General features: G+C 51.5%; 1 protein-coding gene across 1 annotated transcript in view; it reads right to left on the reverse strand.

Moving 5' to 3' along the window:
• The window catches only part of LOC146869711 (uncharacterized), a 340,761-nt gene that overhangs the window by 244,889 nt on the left and 79,876 nt on the right, over positions 1–15,996 (reverse strand). The window contains exon 3 of the mRNA XM_085612911.1: positions 5,943–6,125. Within this exon, the coding sequence (XP_085469037.1) occupies positions 5,943–6,125 (183 nt within the window). The remainder of the gene's footprint in view (positions 1–5,942; positions 6,126–15,996) is intronic.

The following is a 15,996-nucleotide window of genomic DNA, read 5'->3' on the forward strand; positions in this document are numbered from 1 at the left end:
GTGACCTGCATGGTGCACGTTCTTTGCAGCAGGCACATTAACCCACTGTGGCTACCTTGCTATGAGTCAAGACTTCCACTACACAAACCTTCAATCTCTCTCAATGAAGAACATTAACCACTGGAGTTATCTTGCCATTTTTATTGTTGCCTGAAAATTGCTGGACAGCAGGAATGCAGAAGCAGGTACTTTTCAAACCATAATGCAGTTGCCAACACCACGCCCCCAATCAAAGTCAGCGACTTTTGTTTGCTTGGTACATGAAAAAGCAAAATTCATGTGCATTTTTTTCACATTTGGTCTAATTACTATGAATGTAAACAATAAAACATACTTGCAAACTGTGACTACATGTCTGCTTTTCTCAGTATTTTACTTAAAAACTGTGCAATTGTATTTGTTTAACAGGTTTATGGTCTCACACAACGGGCGATTTGTATAGGGCCACTGGAAAGTCCACAAGGTTGTCCCTGTCCCCCCAGAATTTTAGTGTCTCCTACGCCCCTGGGGCTGCCCAGGATCTGTCCCTCTGTGTAGGTGACCCCTGCTTGCAAAGCCTGACCTAAGTCCAAGAAATGTGTTTGCCCCCTTTCAAAAAACCCAGGACCAATTAAAGTTTGAACATGTGAAACAGGCTCTGTGCCATCCTCAGACCCCCTCAAAGCATGACCAATGCCCAGAACCGACACCCGTCTCAACCCCCTCAACCAAGCAATGCATGGTCTCCAGCCAAGAGAGCTTGGGTGAGAAGAGACTGTGCACGTATGTTAGGGCTGCTAGTGAGAGACTCCTGTCATGCGCAGCCCAGGAACTGTGCACAGGTGGCCTGGCACAGAAGGGATTATGCAGAGTTGGGTGGTGAACTGGAATAGGCCTTATAATGGGGTGTACACATGTTGGGAAGTCAGTGTGGTTAACTGTCTTAAAGGTAATTACAATCCATTATACTACTATGGGAAATGCTGCCTTAAGGCACAGCTTCAGTCCCCTTGGGTTCACAAAGTCCAGAGTTGCACCAATGTACACCTCTACGCATATCAGTACAGCTTATGGTCATCCAGATATGTCATATTCCTCTGCCTCAGATCAAAAGCAGGGCCCAGACCTTATGAGAACCCGCCAGACGGGATTAATTACTTTTCTCCCCACCTAAAGGAACGAAGGCTTCACCCTTCAATGACAGAATTCGACAAGGCTTAGGTCAAGTCTCCAGGAGAGAGAGACTGGGCAAAATTGCTCTGCATCAATCAGCCAGCTATCCTCCTGTGCCTAGGATGCACAAATGATGGACGAAATGCGGAACAAATGAAACATTTATCCCCAGTCAAGACATCTGGGTTAAATACTTCATTCTTTTGCTCACCATGCCGCCCCAGCCTAGACTCAGCCATATGTAAATCAGTCTTTACCCTGATCCTCCTGGGAACAATTTAGCCCGAACTGCCAAGCCAGGTCCTCCCTGGACCGGAAACAAGCATCCTAGGACTGGTTTCGGGGTTTCACCCCCAATCGTGCAGGCTAGCTTGAATCCAGTGGCACAGTGAGCACATCTGGACATACCCGGGGCACTTAGGGCGAGAAAGCAAAAGACACACAAATGATGGACTGAATGCAGAAGAAATCATACATTCACCCAGAGTCAAGAGATTTGGGTTGAATCCATTGTTCTTTTGCTCACCATGCCGCCCCAGTTTAGACCCAGCCATATGCAAACCAGTTCCTCCCCTCTCTTTTGCGTCCTCCTGTGCCAGGCACGGGACCTACCCCAGGGCCCTCAATCAGGCCAGGGGGCTCCTTTGAAGATTTGCTGGGGGGAGGCCCTGACCATGATGCCGGCGAGGGGGGGAGCGGAAAGCCTCAGAGCCCATGTTGCAAGTGACTCCTAGGTGACGCCATCTTAAAGTATGCCACAAGCCTGTGCAGGAAGGATGAAGCAGAGGTGGAGAGGTGATGTGGCATTACTGATGGCACCTCCCACCCGCCCTCTAGCACATGAGGGAGAACTCTCTCTTGGATGTGCTTCTCCTGAATACTGGGACTGGAGGCTGACGCCATGGACAGTTGGAAGGAGGAGTCACCTGAATGTCCCTAGGACTAAGGACTCTGTCTCTGATTGACTCTAGGACCAGTGGGGGAAAGACTGGGCTTCTGCGAAGGGAGTAGCGAGGCCCTTAAGAAGAGTAAAGTGAAAGGCTGACGCATAGAGCCTGTGAAACCAGCTTCCTTCAAATTTCATCATCCTTTGAGGCCAGGAGACCTGAGGAAAGTACTAGGGTGCCTAGAGCTCACAACCAGGAGCAAAACGAATCAAAGATTGACTGCTTGTTTGCTTTTTTCTTGCTGGTGGTGAACCCAGGAGAACAGGACCAACCCTAAAAGGACAACAAAGTGCAATAGCAGCTCCAGAAGAGAATTGCCAAATCCTCACCCTAAGTTTAGGCCAGGGTGTCTCAAGAATGATAACCCCTCAAGGGTTCGGCCATGTTTCAAAGCTTTCCTCTGATGGAACTTTTATCCTTCAGCATCAGAATGTTGCACGAGGTTTATGGCTGCAGCCAGCTGTGGCCTGAAAGGGCACAGTATGAGTTTGTCATGTTGAGAGACACCCTCTAGTGGTGTAAGGTAGCTATTGCATATTCAGTGTTTTTATCCAAGTGATGTCCTTTCGGACTCAGTGAATGTGCAGTATTGTACATGGAATGTTATTCAAAATACATGCTGAAGTCTATCATTGCACAGTATTGCAAATATAAATGTGATTATATTGTTGACGGTTATGATGAGTACACAGCACTCGCAGACATGCTTAGACATTGATTCTTGCTAATGCTTTATTTGAATAATGACACTGACAGCTACATGTGATTAAAGCTCTCCCAATTTGGAGAATGTTTACTGAAGACTTCACTGTGCTGACACCTAGAAAAAATACTGCACATCCTTCCTCGGGCACTGCTACAGAGCCAGCATGATTGTCACATAACTCTTCTCACTTTGAACTCACAGACAGAAAAATAAACACCAAGCTCCCTGGAAGACACAGCCTGACATTTGACCTCTGTCTTTGAATGCACAGCAAATGTGACAAGAGAAGAAAATCAATCAATCAAACCAATCGATCACACAGCATTTGTAAAGACCAGCAGCATTGTCACCCCTAGGGGTGTCTGGGCACTGTGTATCCATCAACGAGCCAGGTCTTGAGTTTCTTTCTGAAATATGTCAGCAAGGGGGCTGTACGGAGTTGGAGGGGAAGGTTGCTCCAGGTCTTGGCAGCGGTTTAGGAGATGGATCGGCCACTGATGCGGCTGGGATGGATGCGGGGGGGTGAGCGAGGGTGAGTGAAGAGGAGCACAGGTTTTGAGAGATGTTAGAAGTTCAGTTTATATAGGCCGGTCCTAGGTCGCGCAGGGCTTTGTAGGCATGCTTGAGGAAATTGAACTGGCATCTTTTCTAGATGGGGAGCCTGTGGAGGTCTCTTAGATGGGGTGCCGTGTGGGTTTGTATGGGGAGGTCCAGGATGAGTCTGGCTGCAGCATTCTGTATGGTCCTGGAGTCTTCTGAGGAGCTGGCTGGAGATGAGGGTGTTGCCGCAGTCGAGGCGACCGGTGACGAGGGCCCGAGTGGCGGTCTTTCTGGTGTCGGTTGGGATCCATCTGAATATTCTGCGGAGCATGCGGAGTGTGTGGAAGTAGAAGGAGGAGACTGCGTTAACTTGTCATTTTGTGGTCAGTTGGCTGAAAAAGATTTAAAGGCCTTTTTACAGAAAGGGAGTTTGTGGAAGAATATTTAAACAGGATTTAGGCAATGGGAGGAAACAACTTGAGCTGGACAGCCTAAAGCAAATAAAGCTAGCAAATTGTAAGCTTGAAAATGTGAATCACAAACAACAAAGCCAATGGTAAGCAACGGCAAAATGCATTCCTGGGTCAACTTTCTGAATATCCCCAAGATGTCCTTAGCGAACCAAACAGCTGTGCTGTCTGATTTGCTGCGAAGTAAAGCGGGAGGGTGCACAATGTTTTGGTATTAAAGAAAAGGAAGGGGATAAAGTAGTGGGAGTGAGGATATAGCACATAAAAGGAGTATGGGCAGGTGATAAAAGTCAAATTAAAAAAGGAGTAAAGCGGGAGGGTAGGAGACGTATCAGTATTAAAGAAAAGGAAGGGAAATTAAAATAATATGAGGGAGTAATGGGGGAAGTTAACAAAGGAAGAGTGTATAGGATGCGGAAAAACATAAATCAGTAGAGGAAGCATGGGTATTAAAGAAAGAAAAGGGGTGGTGAGAGGGCTTTGAGTAGTTAATGGGGAATCCCCTAAAAATGAGGGACTGACAGGGAGTGGAGGTGAAACACCATTGTAAAAAAAAAAAAAAAAGATGAAGAAGCAAATATTCTTCAAAAGGGATTTTCTCTAGCTTGGTTTCACAAACTGGAGAATATCATTAATAGTGACCTCCCAAAAAAGACTACATTTTTGATGATTGGCAGCTACACCCTGCTTCTGAAGGTACATCTGACCAGCAGACACCAAGGTTGTTTGTGTTGTAACTATCACCTGGAATCCTTAATTTACTTCCTTCTCCTATGCATATCATGTCACACAGTTTACGATAGGCAGCGCCGGTCTCAGGGGCATATTTACAAAAAAGTGAAGGAGCACTTGTAGGCTTGTTGGCTTAATGCTGCACTCCCCCACTTCAGAATCACAGTGCTGCACCATATTTATAACAATATGGTGCAGCCCTGTGCTGGTTCTCAACTCAGCAGCCTAGCATCAACGCAGGAACCCTTGCACTGTAGCGCAAGGGTGCCTGCTTTGAGGGGAGGATTGTTTAAGTGTCCTGCACATAAACAATCTTTAAATGGTGTTTTGTAACTTTTTTGAACGCTGCTTAATGCAAAATGTCTTTTTTTTATTGTTTATGTGCAGGATGGGTCACCTTCCTGCACATAAACAATATATGGCAATTTGCTGTTTCTATGTGTGCTGCACAACGCTTCACATTGAAACAGCAAAAACGAGGAGAAATAAAGCCTTTCTCCTCATTTCACCTGTTTAAGACCAGGTTTTCCCTGGTATTTATTTTGGCTCTGCCCAATATTTGCGCCCCTTTTGTAAATAGGGGGCAATGTCAGAATCAATGGGTGGTGCGATGGAACGCCCACCGCGCCACCCATATCCCTCTCCTTTCACACTAAGTTCAGCATGAAAGGGGGCCTTATTTACAAGGCAGCATTAAGCCACTTGAGTGGCTTAACATTGAATTCTAAATAATGCGAAGCACCTCTCGCCACAGGAACGTCGGTAAAAGTGACGTTGTGATGGTGATAGGGGCTTGTAAATATGCCCATCAGAGCTTAAAGCAGCCCCATCTGCGCCAGGTGGGAGACCACAGCCAAGTGCTAGAGAATTTTGAAAAAAGAGAGCCGCACAGTATATGTCACCAGCATGTTAGGGTTTCTGGCTTTTCTGGAAGGGAGCCATTCGAAATATTACAGTAAATAGGAGAGTGCCGCAGCACCTAACAGCACTATTTCTGCCGAGCACGTAATCAGCGGGCACCTGTGAGAAAAGAGTGCGCCTGAAAAGAACATTATAAAGATGTACAATTAGATAATATATAGGCTGCGGACTTTGTGGTGAAAGGACATTAGTGAGGAACCTGCCATTACCCTGAATGCCCATATGAGTTCTAATGTTTAGCTTGCAAATGTTCAATGAGTATGTTTCCTCATGTGTAGTAACATTTCCTAGGATGCAGTTCTTACAGCGGTTAAATGCAGCAGACACAAGGTCGAGGACTTTGGGGCACATGTACAAATCATTTGTGTGGTGGGAAACAGCCTGATGCGCAGCATGCCCCGGAAGTGATCTATGTACCACTTCCTGGAGGGACAGGCTGCGGGATGTGTCTAAGTGATGGGTCCCGAGTCTCACCTGTGCACGCGGAGCAGTCCCACTCAATGCACTGCGCGTATTCGGTCTTCCTACAGATGCAACTGCACTTCACTGTGACACCAGTACCTATGATGGGAGCTGTGGCAGGAGCTGTGGTAGGAGCTGTGGCAGGAGCTATTGTAGGAACTGTAGCACGAGCTGTGGTAGGGGATGTGGGAGGAGCTGTTGGAAAACAAAAATGAAATTCACATTAAAGAATGTTATCGCTGCTGAGAACACTGGCACCACTCTGACGTCAGTACACCTAGCGACAGCCCAATATCACTACAGCATGGTCAGACTCTCACACAGCACTCCCCTCCAGGGCCGGACTGGGAACCCAAAGCAGCGCTGGAAATTGTGTGACCAGCCCCTGGGGGGCGATTTGCAAGTGTAAAGCACAGCTGCTTTTGTTCCTGGGGCAGTTATTGCAACGCCACTGCAAAACCAGCCCCCAGTAACAAAATCGGACCCCACCGCTGCAAAACCAACCCCCAGTAACAAAATCGGACCCCACCGCTGCAAAACCAGCCCCCGGTAACAAAATCGGACCCCACCTCTGCAAAACCGGCCCCCAGTAACAAAATCGGACCCTACAGCTGCAAAACCAGCCCACAGTAACAAAATCGGACCCCACCTCTGCAAAACCAGCCCACAGTAAAAAAATCGGACCCCACCGCTGCAAGACCAGCCCACAGTAACAAAATCAGACCCTACAGCTGCAAGACCAGCCCCCAGTAACAAAATCAGAACCCACCTCTGCAAAACCAGCCCCCGGTAACAAAATCGGACCTCACCTCTGCAAAACCAGCCCCCAGTAACAAAATCGGACCCTACAGCTGCAAAACCAGTCCCCAGTAACAAAATCGGACCCCACCTCTGCAAAACCAGCCCACAGTAACAAAATCGGACCCCACCGCTGCAAGACCAGCCCCCAGTAACAAAATCGGACCCTACAGCTGCAAGACCAGCCCCCAGTAACAAAATCGGACCCCACCTCTGCAAAACCAGCCCACAGTAACAAAATCGGACCCCACCTCTGCAAAACCAGCCCACAGTGACAAAATCGGACCCCACCTCTGCAAAACCAGCCCCCAGTAACAAAATTGGACCCTACAGCTGCAAGACCAGCCCCAGGTAACAAAATCGGACCCCACCTCTGCAAAACCAGCCCCTGGTAACAAAATTGGACCCCACCTCTGCAAAACCAGCCCCCAGTAACAAAATCGGACCCTACAGCTGCAAAACCAGCCCCCAGTAACAAAATCGGACCCCACCTCTGCAAACCCAGCCCACAGTAACAAAATCGGACCCTACAGCTGCAAAACCAGCCCCCAGTAACAAAATCGGACCCCACCGCTGCAAAACCAGCCCCCGGTAACAAAATCGGACCCCACCGCTGCAAAACCGCCCCCGGTAACAAAATCGGACACCACCTCTGCAAAACCAGCCCCCAGTAAATAAATCGGACCCCACCTCTGCAAAACCAGCCCCCAGTAACAAAATCGGACCCCACCTCTGCAAAACCAGCCCACAGTAACAAAATCGGACGCCACCGCTGCAAGACCAGCCCACAGTAACAAAATCTGACCCTCCAGCTGCAAGACCAGCCCCCAGTAACAAAATCGGACCCCACCTCTGCAAAACCAGCCCCCGGTAACAAAATCGGACCCCACCTCTGCAAAACCAGCCCCCAGTAACAAAATCGGACCCTACAGCTGCAAAACCAGCCCCCAGTAACAAAATCGGACCCCACCTCTGCAAAACCAGCCCACAGTAACAAAATCGGACACCACCGCTGCAAGACCAGCCTACAGTAAGAAAATCGGACCCTACAGCTGCAAGACCAGCCCCCAGTAACAAAATCGGACCCCACCTCTGCAAAACCAGCCCACAGTAACAAAATCGGACCCCACCTCTGCAAAACCAGCCAACAGTAACAAAATCGGACCCCACCGCTGCAAGACCAGCCCCCAGTAACAAAATCGGACCCCACCTCTGCAAAACCAGCCCCCGGTAACAAAATCGGACCCCACCTCTGCAAAACCAGCCCCCAGTAACAAAATCGGACCCTACAGCTGCAAAACCAGCCCCCAGTAACAAAATCGGACCCCACCTCTGCAAAACCAGCCCACAGTAACAAAATCGGACCCTACAGCTGCAAAACCAGCCCCCAGTAAAAAAATCGGACCCCACTGCTGCAAAACCAGCCCCCGGTAACAAAATCGGAGCCCACCGCTGCAAAACCAGCCCCCGGTAACAAAATCGGACCCCACCTCTGCAAAACCAGCCCCCAGTAACAAAATCGGACACTACAGCTGCAAAACCAGCCCCCAGTAACAAAATCGGACCCCGCCTCTGCAAAACCAGCCCACAGTAACAAAATCGGACCCTACAGCTGCAAAACCAGCCCCCAGTAAAAAAATCGGACCCCACTGCTGCAAAACCAGCCCCCGGTAACAAAATCGGACCCCACCGCTGCAAAACCAGCCCCCGGTAACAAAATCGGACCCCACCTCTGCAAAACCAGCCCCCAGTAACAAAATCGGACACTACAGCTGCAAAACCAGCCCCCAGTAACAAAATCGGACCCCACCGCTGCAAGACCAGCCCCCAGTAACAAAATCGGACCCTACAGCTGCAAGACCAGCCCCCAGTAACAAAATCGGACCCCACCTCTGCAAAACCAGCCCACAGTAACAAAATCGGACCCCACCTCTGCAAAACCAGCCCACAGTGACAAAATCGGACCCCACCTCTGCAAAACCAGCCCCCAGTAACAAAATTGGACCCTACAGCTGCAAGACCAGCCCCAGGTAACAAAATCGGACCCCACCTCTGCAAAACCAGCCCCTGGTAACAAAATTGGACCCCACCTCTGCAAAACCAGCCCCCAGTAACAAAATCGGACCCTACAGCTGCAAAACCAGCCCCCAGTAACAAAATCGGACCCCACCTCTGCAAACCCAGCCCACAGTAACAAAATCGGACCCTACAGCTGCAAAACCAGCCCCCAGTAACAAAATCGGACCCCACCGCTGCAAAACCAGCCCCCGGTAACAAAATCGGACCCCACCGCTGCAAAACCAGCCCCCGGTAACAAAATCGGACACCACCTCTGCAAAACCAGCCCCCAGTAACAAAATCGGACCTCACCTCTGCAAAACCAGCCCCCAGTAACAAAATCGGACCCCACCTCTGCAAAACCAGCCCACAGTAACAAAATCGGACGCCACCGCTGCAAGACCAGCCCACAGTAACAAAATCGGACCCTACAGCTGCAAGACCAGCCCCCAGTAACAAAATCGGACCCCACCTCTGCAAAACCAGCCCCCGGTAACAAAATCGGACCCCACCTCTGCAAAACCAGCCCCCAGTAACAAAATCGGACCCTACAGCTGCAAAACCAGCCCCCAGTAACAAAATCGGACCCCACCTCTGCAAAACCAGCCCACAGTAACAAAATCGGACACCACCGCTGCAAGACCAGCCTACAGTAAGAAAATCGGACCCTACAGCTGCAAGACCAGCCCCCAGTAACAAAATCGGACCCCACCTCTGCAAAACCAGCCCACAGTAACAAAATCGGACCCCACCTCTGCAAAACCAGCCCACCGTAACAAAATCGGACCCCACCGCTGCAAGACCAGCCCCCAGTAACAAAATCGGACCCTACAGCTGCAAGACCAGCCCCCAGTAACAAAATCGGACCCCACCTCTGCAAAACCAGCCCCCGGTAACAAAATTGGACCCCACCTCTGCAAAACCAGCCCCCAGTAACAAAATCGGACCCTACAGCTGCAAAACCAGCCCCCAGTAACAAAATCGGACCCCACCTCTGCAAAACCAGCCCACAGTAACAAAATCGGACCCTACAGCTGCAAAACCAGCCCCCAGTAAAAAAAATCGGACCCCACTGCTGTAAAACCAGCCCCCGGTAACAAAATCGGACCCCACCGCTGCAAAACCAGCCCCCGGTAACAAAATCGGACCCCACCTCTGCAAAACCAGCCCCCAGTAACAAAATCGGACACTACAGCTGCAAAACCAGCCCCCAGTAACAAAATCGGACCCCACCTCTGCAAAACCAGCCCACAGTAACAAAATTGGACCCCACCGCTGCAAGACCAGCCCACAGTAACAAAATCAGGCCCTACAGCTGCAAGACCAGCCCCCAGTAACAAAATCGGACCCCACCTCTGCAAAACCAGCCCCCGGTAACAAAATCGGACCCCACCTCTGCAAAACCAGCCCCCAGTAACAAAATCGGACCCTACAGCTGCCAAACCAGCCCCCAGTAACAAAATCGGACTCCACCGCTGCAAGACCAGCCCACAGTAACAAAATCGGACCCTACAGCTGCAAGACCAGCCCCCAGTAACAAAATCGGACCCCACCTCTGCAAAACCAGACCACAGTAACAAAATCGGACCCCACCTCTGCAAAACCATCCCACAGTAATAAAATCGGACCCCACGGCTGCAAGACCAGCCCCCAGTAACAAAATCGGACCCTACAGCTGCAAGACCAGCCCCCAGTAACAAAATCGGACCCCACCTCTGCAAAACCAGCCCCCGGTAACAAAATCGGACCCCACCTCTGCAAAACCAGCCCCCAGTAACAAAATCGGACCCTACAGCTGCAAAACCAGCCCCCAGTAACAAAATCGGACCCCACCTCTGCAAAACCAGCCCACAGTAACAAAATCGGACCCTACAGCTGCAAAACCAGCCCCCAGTAACAAAATCGGACCCCACCGCTGCAAAACCAGCCCCCGGTAACAAAATCGGACCCCACCACTGCCAAACCAGCCCCCGGTAACAAAATCGGACCCCACCTCTGCAAAACCAGCCCCCAGTAACAAAATCGGACCCTACAGCTGCAAAACCAGCCCCCAGTAACAAAATCGGACCCCACCTCTGCAAAACCAGCCCACAGTAACAAAATCGGACCCCACCGCTGCAAGACCAGCCCACAGTAACAAAATCGGACCCTACAGCTGCAAAACCAGCCCCCAGTAACAAAATCGGACCCCACCTCTGCAAAACCAGCCCACAGTAACAAAATCGGACCCCACCGCTGCAAGACCAGCCCACAGTAACAAAATTGGACCCCACCGCTGCAAGACCAGCCCACAGTAACAAAATCAGGCCCTACAGCTGCAAGACCAGCCCCCAGTAACAAAATCGGACCCCACCTCTGCAAAACCAGCCCACAGTAACAAAATTGGACCCCACCGCTGCAAGACCAGCCCACAGTAACAAAATCAGGCCCTACAGCTGCAAGACCAGCCCCCAGTAACAAAATCGGACCCCACCTCTGCAAAACCAGCCCCCGGTAACAAAATCGGACCCCACCTCTGCAAAACCAGCCCCCAGTAACAAAATCGGACCCTACAGCTGCCAAACCAGCCCCCAGTAACAAAATCGGACTCCACCGCTGCAAGACCAGCCCACAGTAACAAAATCGGACCCTACAGCTGCAAGACCAGCCCCCAGTAACAAAATCGGACCCCACCTCTGCAAAACCAGACCACAGTAACAAAATCGGACCCCACCTCTGCAAAACCATCCCACAGTAATAAAATCGGACCCCACGGCTGCAAGACCAGCCCCCAGTAACAAAATCGGACCCTACAGCTGCAAGACCAGCCCCCAGTAACAAAATCGGACCCCACCTCTGCAAAACCAGCCCCCGGTAACAAAATCGGACCCCACCTCTGCAAAACCAGCCCCCAGTAACAAAATCGGACCCTACAGCTGCAAAACCAGCCCCCAGTAACAAAATCGGACCCCACCTCTGCAAAACCAGCCCACAGTAACAAAATCGGACCCTACAGCTGCAAAACCAGCCCCCAGTAACAAAATCGGACCCCACCGCTGCAAAACCAGCCCCCGGTAACAAAATCGGACCCCACCACTGCAAAACCAGCCCCCGGTAACAAAATCGGACCCCACCTCTGCAAAACCAGCCCCCAGTAACAAAATCGGACCCTACAGCTGCAAAACCAGCCCCCAGTAACAAAATCGGACCCCACCTCTGCAAAACCAGCCCACAGTAACAAAATCGGACCCCACCGCTGCAAGACCAGCCCACAGTAACAAAATCGGACCCTACAGCTGCAAAACCAGCCCCCAGTAACAAAATCGGACCCCACCTCTGCAAAACCAGCCCACAGTAACAAAATCGGACCCCACCGCTGCAAGACCAGCCCACAGTAACAAAATCGGACCCTACAGCTGCAAGACCAGCCCCCAGTAACAAAATCGGACCCCACCTCTGCAAAACCAGCCCCCGGTAAAAAAATCAGACCCCACCTCTGCAAAACCAGCCCCCAGTAACAAAATCGGACCCTACAGCTGCAAGACCAGCCCCCAGTAACAAAATCGGACCCCACCTCTGCAAAACCAGCCCCCGGTAACAAAATCGGACCCCACCGCTGCAAGACCAGCCCCCAGTAACAAAATCGGACCCTACAGCTGCAAGACCAGCCCCCAGTAACAAACTCGGACCCCACCTCTGCAAAACCAGCCCCCAGTAACAAAATCGGACCCTACAGCTGCAAAAGCAGCCCCCAGTAACAAAATCGGACCCCACCTCTGCAAAACCAGCCCACAGTAACAAAATCGGACCCTACAGCTGCAAAACCAGCCCCCAGTAACAAAATCGGACCCCACCTCTGCAAAACCAGCCCGCAGTAACAAAATCGGACCCCACCTCTACAAAACCAGCCCCCAGTGACAAAATGGAACCCCACCTCTGCAAAACCAGCCCCCAGTAATGAAATCGGACCCCACCTCTGCAAAACCAGCCCTTGGTAACAAAATCGGACCCCACTGCTGCAAAACCAGCCCCCAGTAACAAAATCAGACCCCACCGCTGCAAAACCAGCCCACAGTGACAAAATCGGACCCCACCTCTGCAAAACCAGCCCCCAGTAACAAAATCGGACCCTACAGCTGCAAGACCAGCCCCAGGTAACAAAATCGGACCCCACCTCTGCAAAACCAGCCCCTGGTAACAAAATTGGACCCCACCTCTGCAAAACCAGCCCCATTAACAAAATCGGATCCTACAGCTGCAAAACCAGCCCCCAGTAACAAAATCGGACCCCACCTCTGCAAACCCAGCCCAAAGTAACAAAATCGGACCCTACAGCTGCAAAACCAGCCCCCAGTAACAAAATCGGACCCCACCGCTGCAAAACCAGCCCCCGGTAACAAAATCGGACCCCACCGCTGCAAAACCAGTCCCCGGTAACAAAATCGGACACCACCTCTGCAAAACCAGCCCCCAGTAACAAAATCGGACCCCACCTCTGCAAAACCAGCCCCCAGTAACAAAATCGGACCCCACCTCTGCAAAACCAGCCCACAGTAACAAAATCGGACGCCACCGCTGCAAGACCAGCCCACAGTAACAAAATCGGACACTACAGCTGCAAGACCAGCCCCCAGTAACAAAATCGGACCCCACCTCTGCAAAACCAGCCCCCGGTAACAAAATCGGACCCCACCTCTGCAAAACCAGCCCCCAGTAACAAAATCGGACCCTACAGCTGCAAAACCAGCCCCCAGTAACAAAATCGGACCCCACCTCTGCAAAACCAGCCCACAGTAACAAAATCGGACACCACCGCTGCAAGACCAGCCTACAGTAACAAAATCGGACCCTACAGCTGCAAGACCAGCCCCCAGTAACAAAATCGGACCCCACCTCTGCAAAACCAGCCCACAGTAACAAAATCGGACCCCACCTCTGCAAAACCAGCCCACAGTAACAAAATTGGACCCCACCGCTGCAAGACCAGCCCCCAGTAACAAAATCGGACCCTACAGCTGCAAGACCAGCCCCCAGTAACAAAATCGGACCCCACCTCTGCAAAACCAGCCCCCGGTAACAAAATCGGACCCCACCTCTGCAAAACCAGCCCCCAGTTTCAAAATCGGACCCTACAGCTGCAAAACCAGCCCCCAGTAACAAAATCGGACCCCACCTCTGCAAAACCAGCCCACAGTAACAAAATCGGACCCTACAGCTGCAAAACCAGCCCCCAGTAAAAAAATCGGATCCCACTGCTGCAAAACCAGCCCCCGGTAACAAAATCGGACCCCACCGCTGCAAAACCAGCCCCCGGTAATAAAATCGGACCCCACCTCTGCAAAACCAGCCCCCAGTAACAAAATCGGACACTACAGCTGCAAAACCAGCCCCCAGTAACAAAATCGGACCCCACCTCTGCAAAACCAGCCCACAGTAACAAAATCGGACCCCACCGCTGCAAGACCAGCCCACAGTAACAAAATCAGGCCCTACAGCTGCAAGACCAGCCCCCAGTAACAAAATCGGACCCCACCTCTGCAAAACCAGCCCCCAGTAACAAAATCGGACCCTACAGCTGCCAAACCAGCCCCCAGTAACAAAATCGGACCCCACCTCTGCAAAACCAGCCCACAGTAACAAAATCGGACTCCACCGCTGCAAGACCAGCCCACAGTAACAAAATCGGACCCTACAGCTGCAAGACCAGCCCCCAGTAACAAAATCGGACCCCACCTCTGCAAAACCAGACCACAGTAACAAAATCGGACCCCACCTCTGCAAAACCATCCCACAGTAATAAAATCGGACCCCACGGCTGCAAGACCAGCCCCCAGTAACAAAATCGGACCCTACAGCTGCAAGACCAGCCCCCAGTAACAAAATCGGACCCCACCTCTGCAAAACCAGCCCCCGGTAACAAAATCGGACCCCACCTCTGCAAAACCAGCCCCCAGTAACAAAATCGGACCCTACAGCTGCAAAACCAGCCCCCAGTAACAAAATCGGACCCCACCTCTGCAAAACCAGCCCACAGTAACAAAATCGGACCCTACAGCTGCAAAACCAGCCCCCAGTAACAAAATCGGACCCCACCGCTGCAAAACCAGCCCCCGGTAACAAAATCGGACCCCACCACTGCAAAACCAGCCTCCGGTAACAAAATCGGACCCCACCTCTGCAAAACCAGCCCCCAGTAACAAAATCGGACCCTACAGCTGCAAAACCAGCCCCCAGTAACAAAATCGGACCCCACCTCTGCAAAACCAGCCCACAGTAACAAAATCGGACCCCACCGCTGCAAGACCAGCCCACAGTAACAAAATCGGACCCTACAGCTGCAAAACCAGCCCCCAGTAACAAAATCGGACCCCACCTCTGCAAAACCAGCCCACAGTAACAAAATCGGACCCCACCGCTGCAAGACCAGCCCACAGTAACAAAATCGGACCCTACAGCTGCAAGACCAGCCCCCAGTAACAAAATCGGACCCCACCTCTGCAAAACCAGCCCCCGGTAACAAAATCGGACCCCACCTCTGCAAAACCAGCCCCCAGTAACAAAATCGGACCCTACAGCTGCAAGACCAGCCCCCAGTAACAAAATCGGACCCCACCTCTGCAAAACCAGCCCCCGGTAACAAAATCGGACCCCACCGCTGCAAGACCAGCCCCCAGTAACAAAATCGGACCCTACAGCTGCAAGACCAGCCCCCAGTAACAAACTCGGACCCCACCTCTGCAAAACCAGCCCCCAGTAACAAAATCGGACCCTACAGCTGCAAAAGCAGCCCCCAGTAACAAAATCGGACCCCACCTCTGCAAAACCAGCCCACAGTAACAAAATCGGACCCTACAGCTGCAAAACCAGCCCCCAGTAACAAAATCGGACCCCACCTCTGCAAAACCAGCCCACAGTAACAAAATCGGACCCCACCGCTGCAAGACCAGCCCACAGTAACAAAATCGGACCCTACAGCTGCAAAACCAGCCCCCAGTAACAAAATCGGACCCCACCTCTGCAAAACCAGCCCACAGTAACAAAATCGGACCCCACCGCTGCAAGACCAGCCCACAGTAACAAAATCGGACCCTACAGCTGCAAGACCAGCCCCCAGTAACAAAATCGGACCCCACCTCTGCAAAACCAGCCCCCGGTAACAAAATCGGACCCCACCTCTGCAAAACCAGCCCCCAGTAACAAAATCGGACCCTACAGCTGCAAGACCAGCCCC

The sequence above is a fragment of the Triturus cristatus genome, chromosome 1_1, assembly GCF_964204655.1.
Source record: "Triturus cristatus chromosome 1_1, aTriCri1.1, whole genome shotgun sequence".
Classification (NCBI taxonomy): domain Eukaryota; kingdom Metazoa; phylum Chordata; class Amphibia; order Caudata; family Salamandridae; genus Triturus; species Triturus cristatus.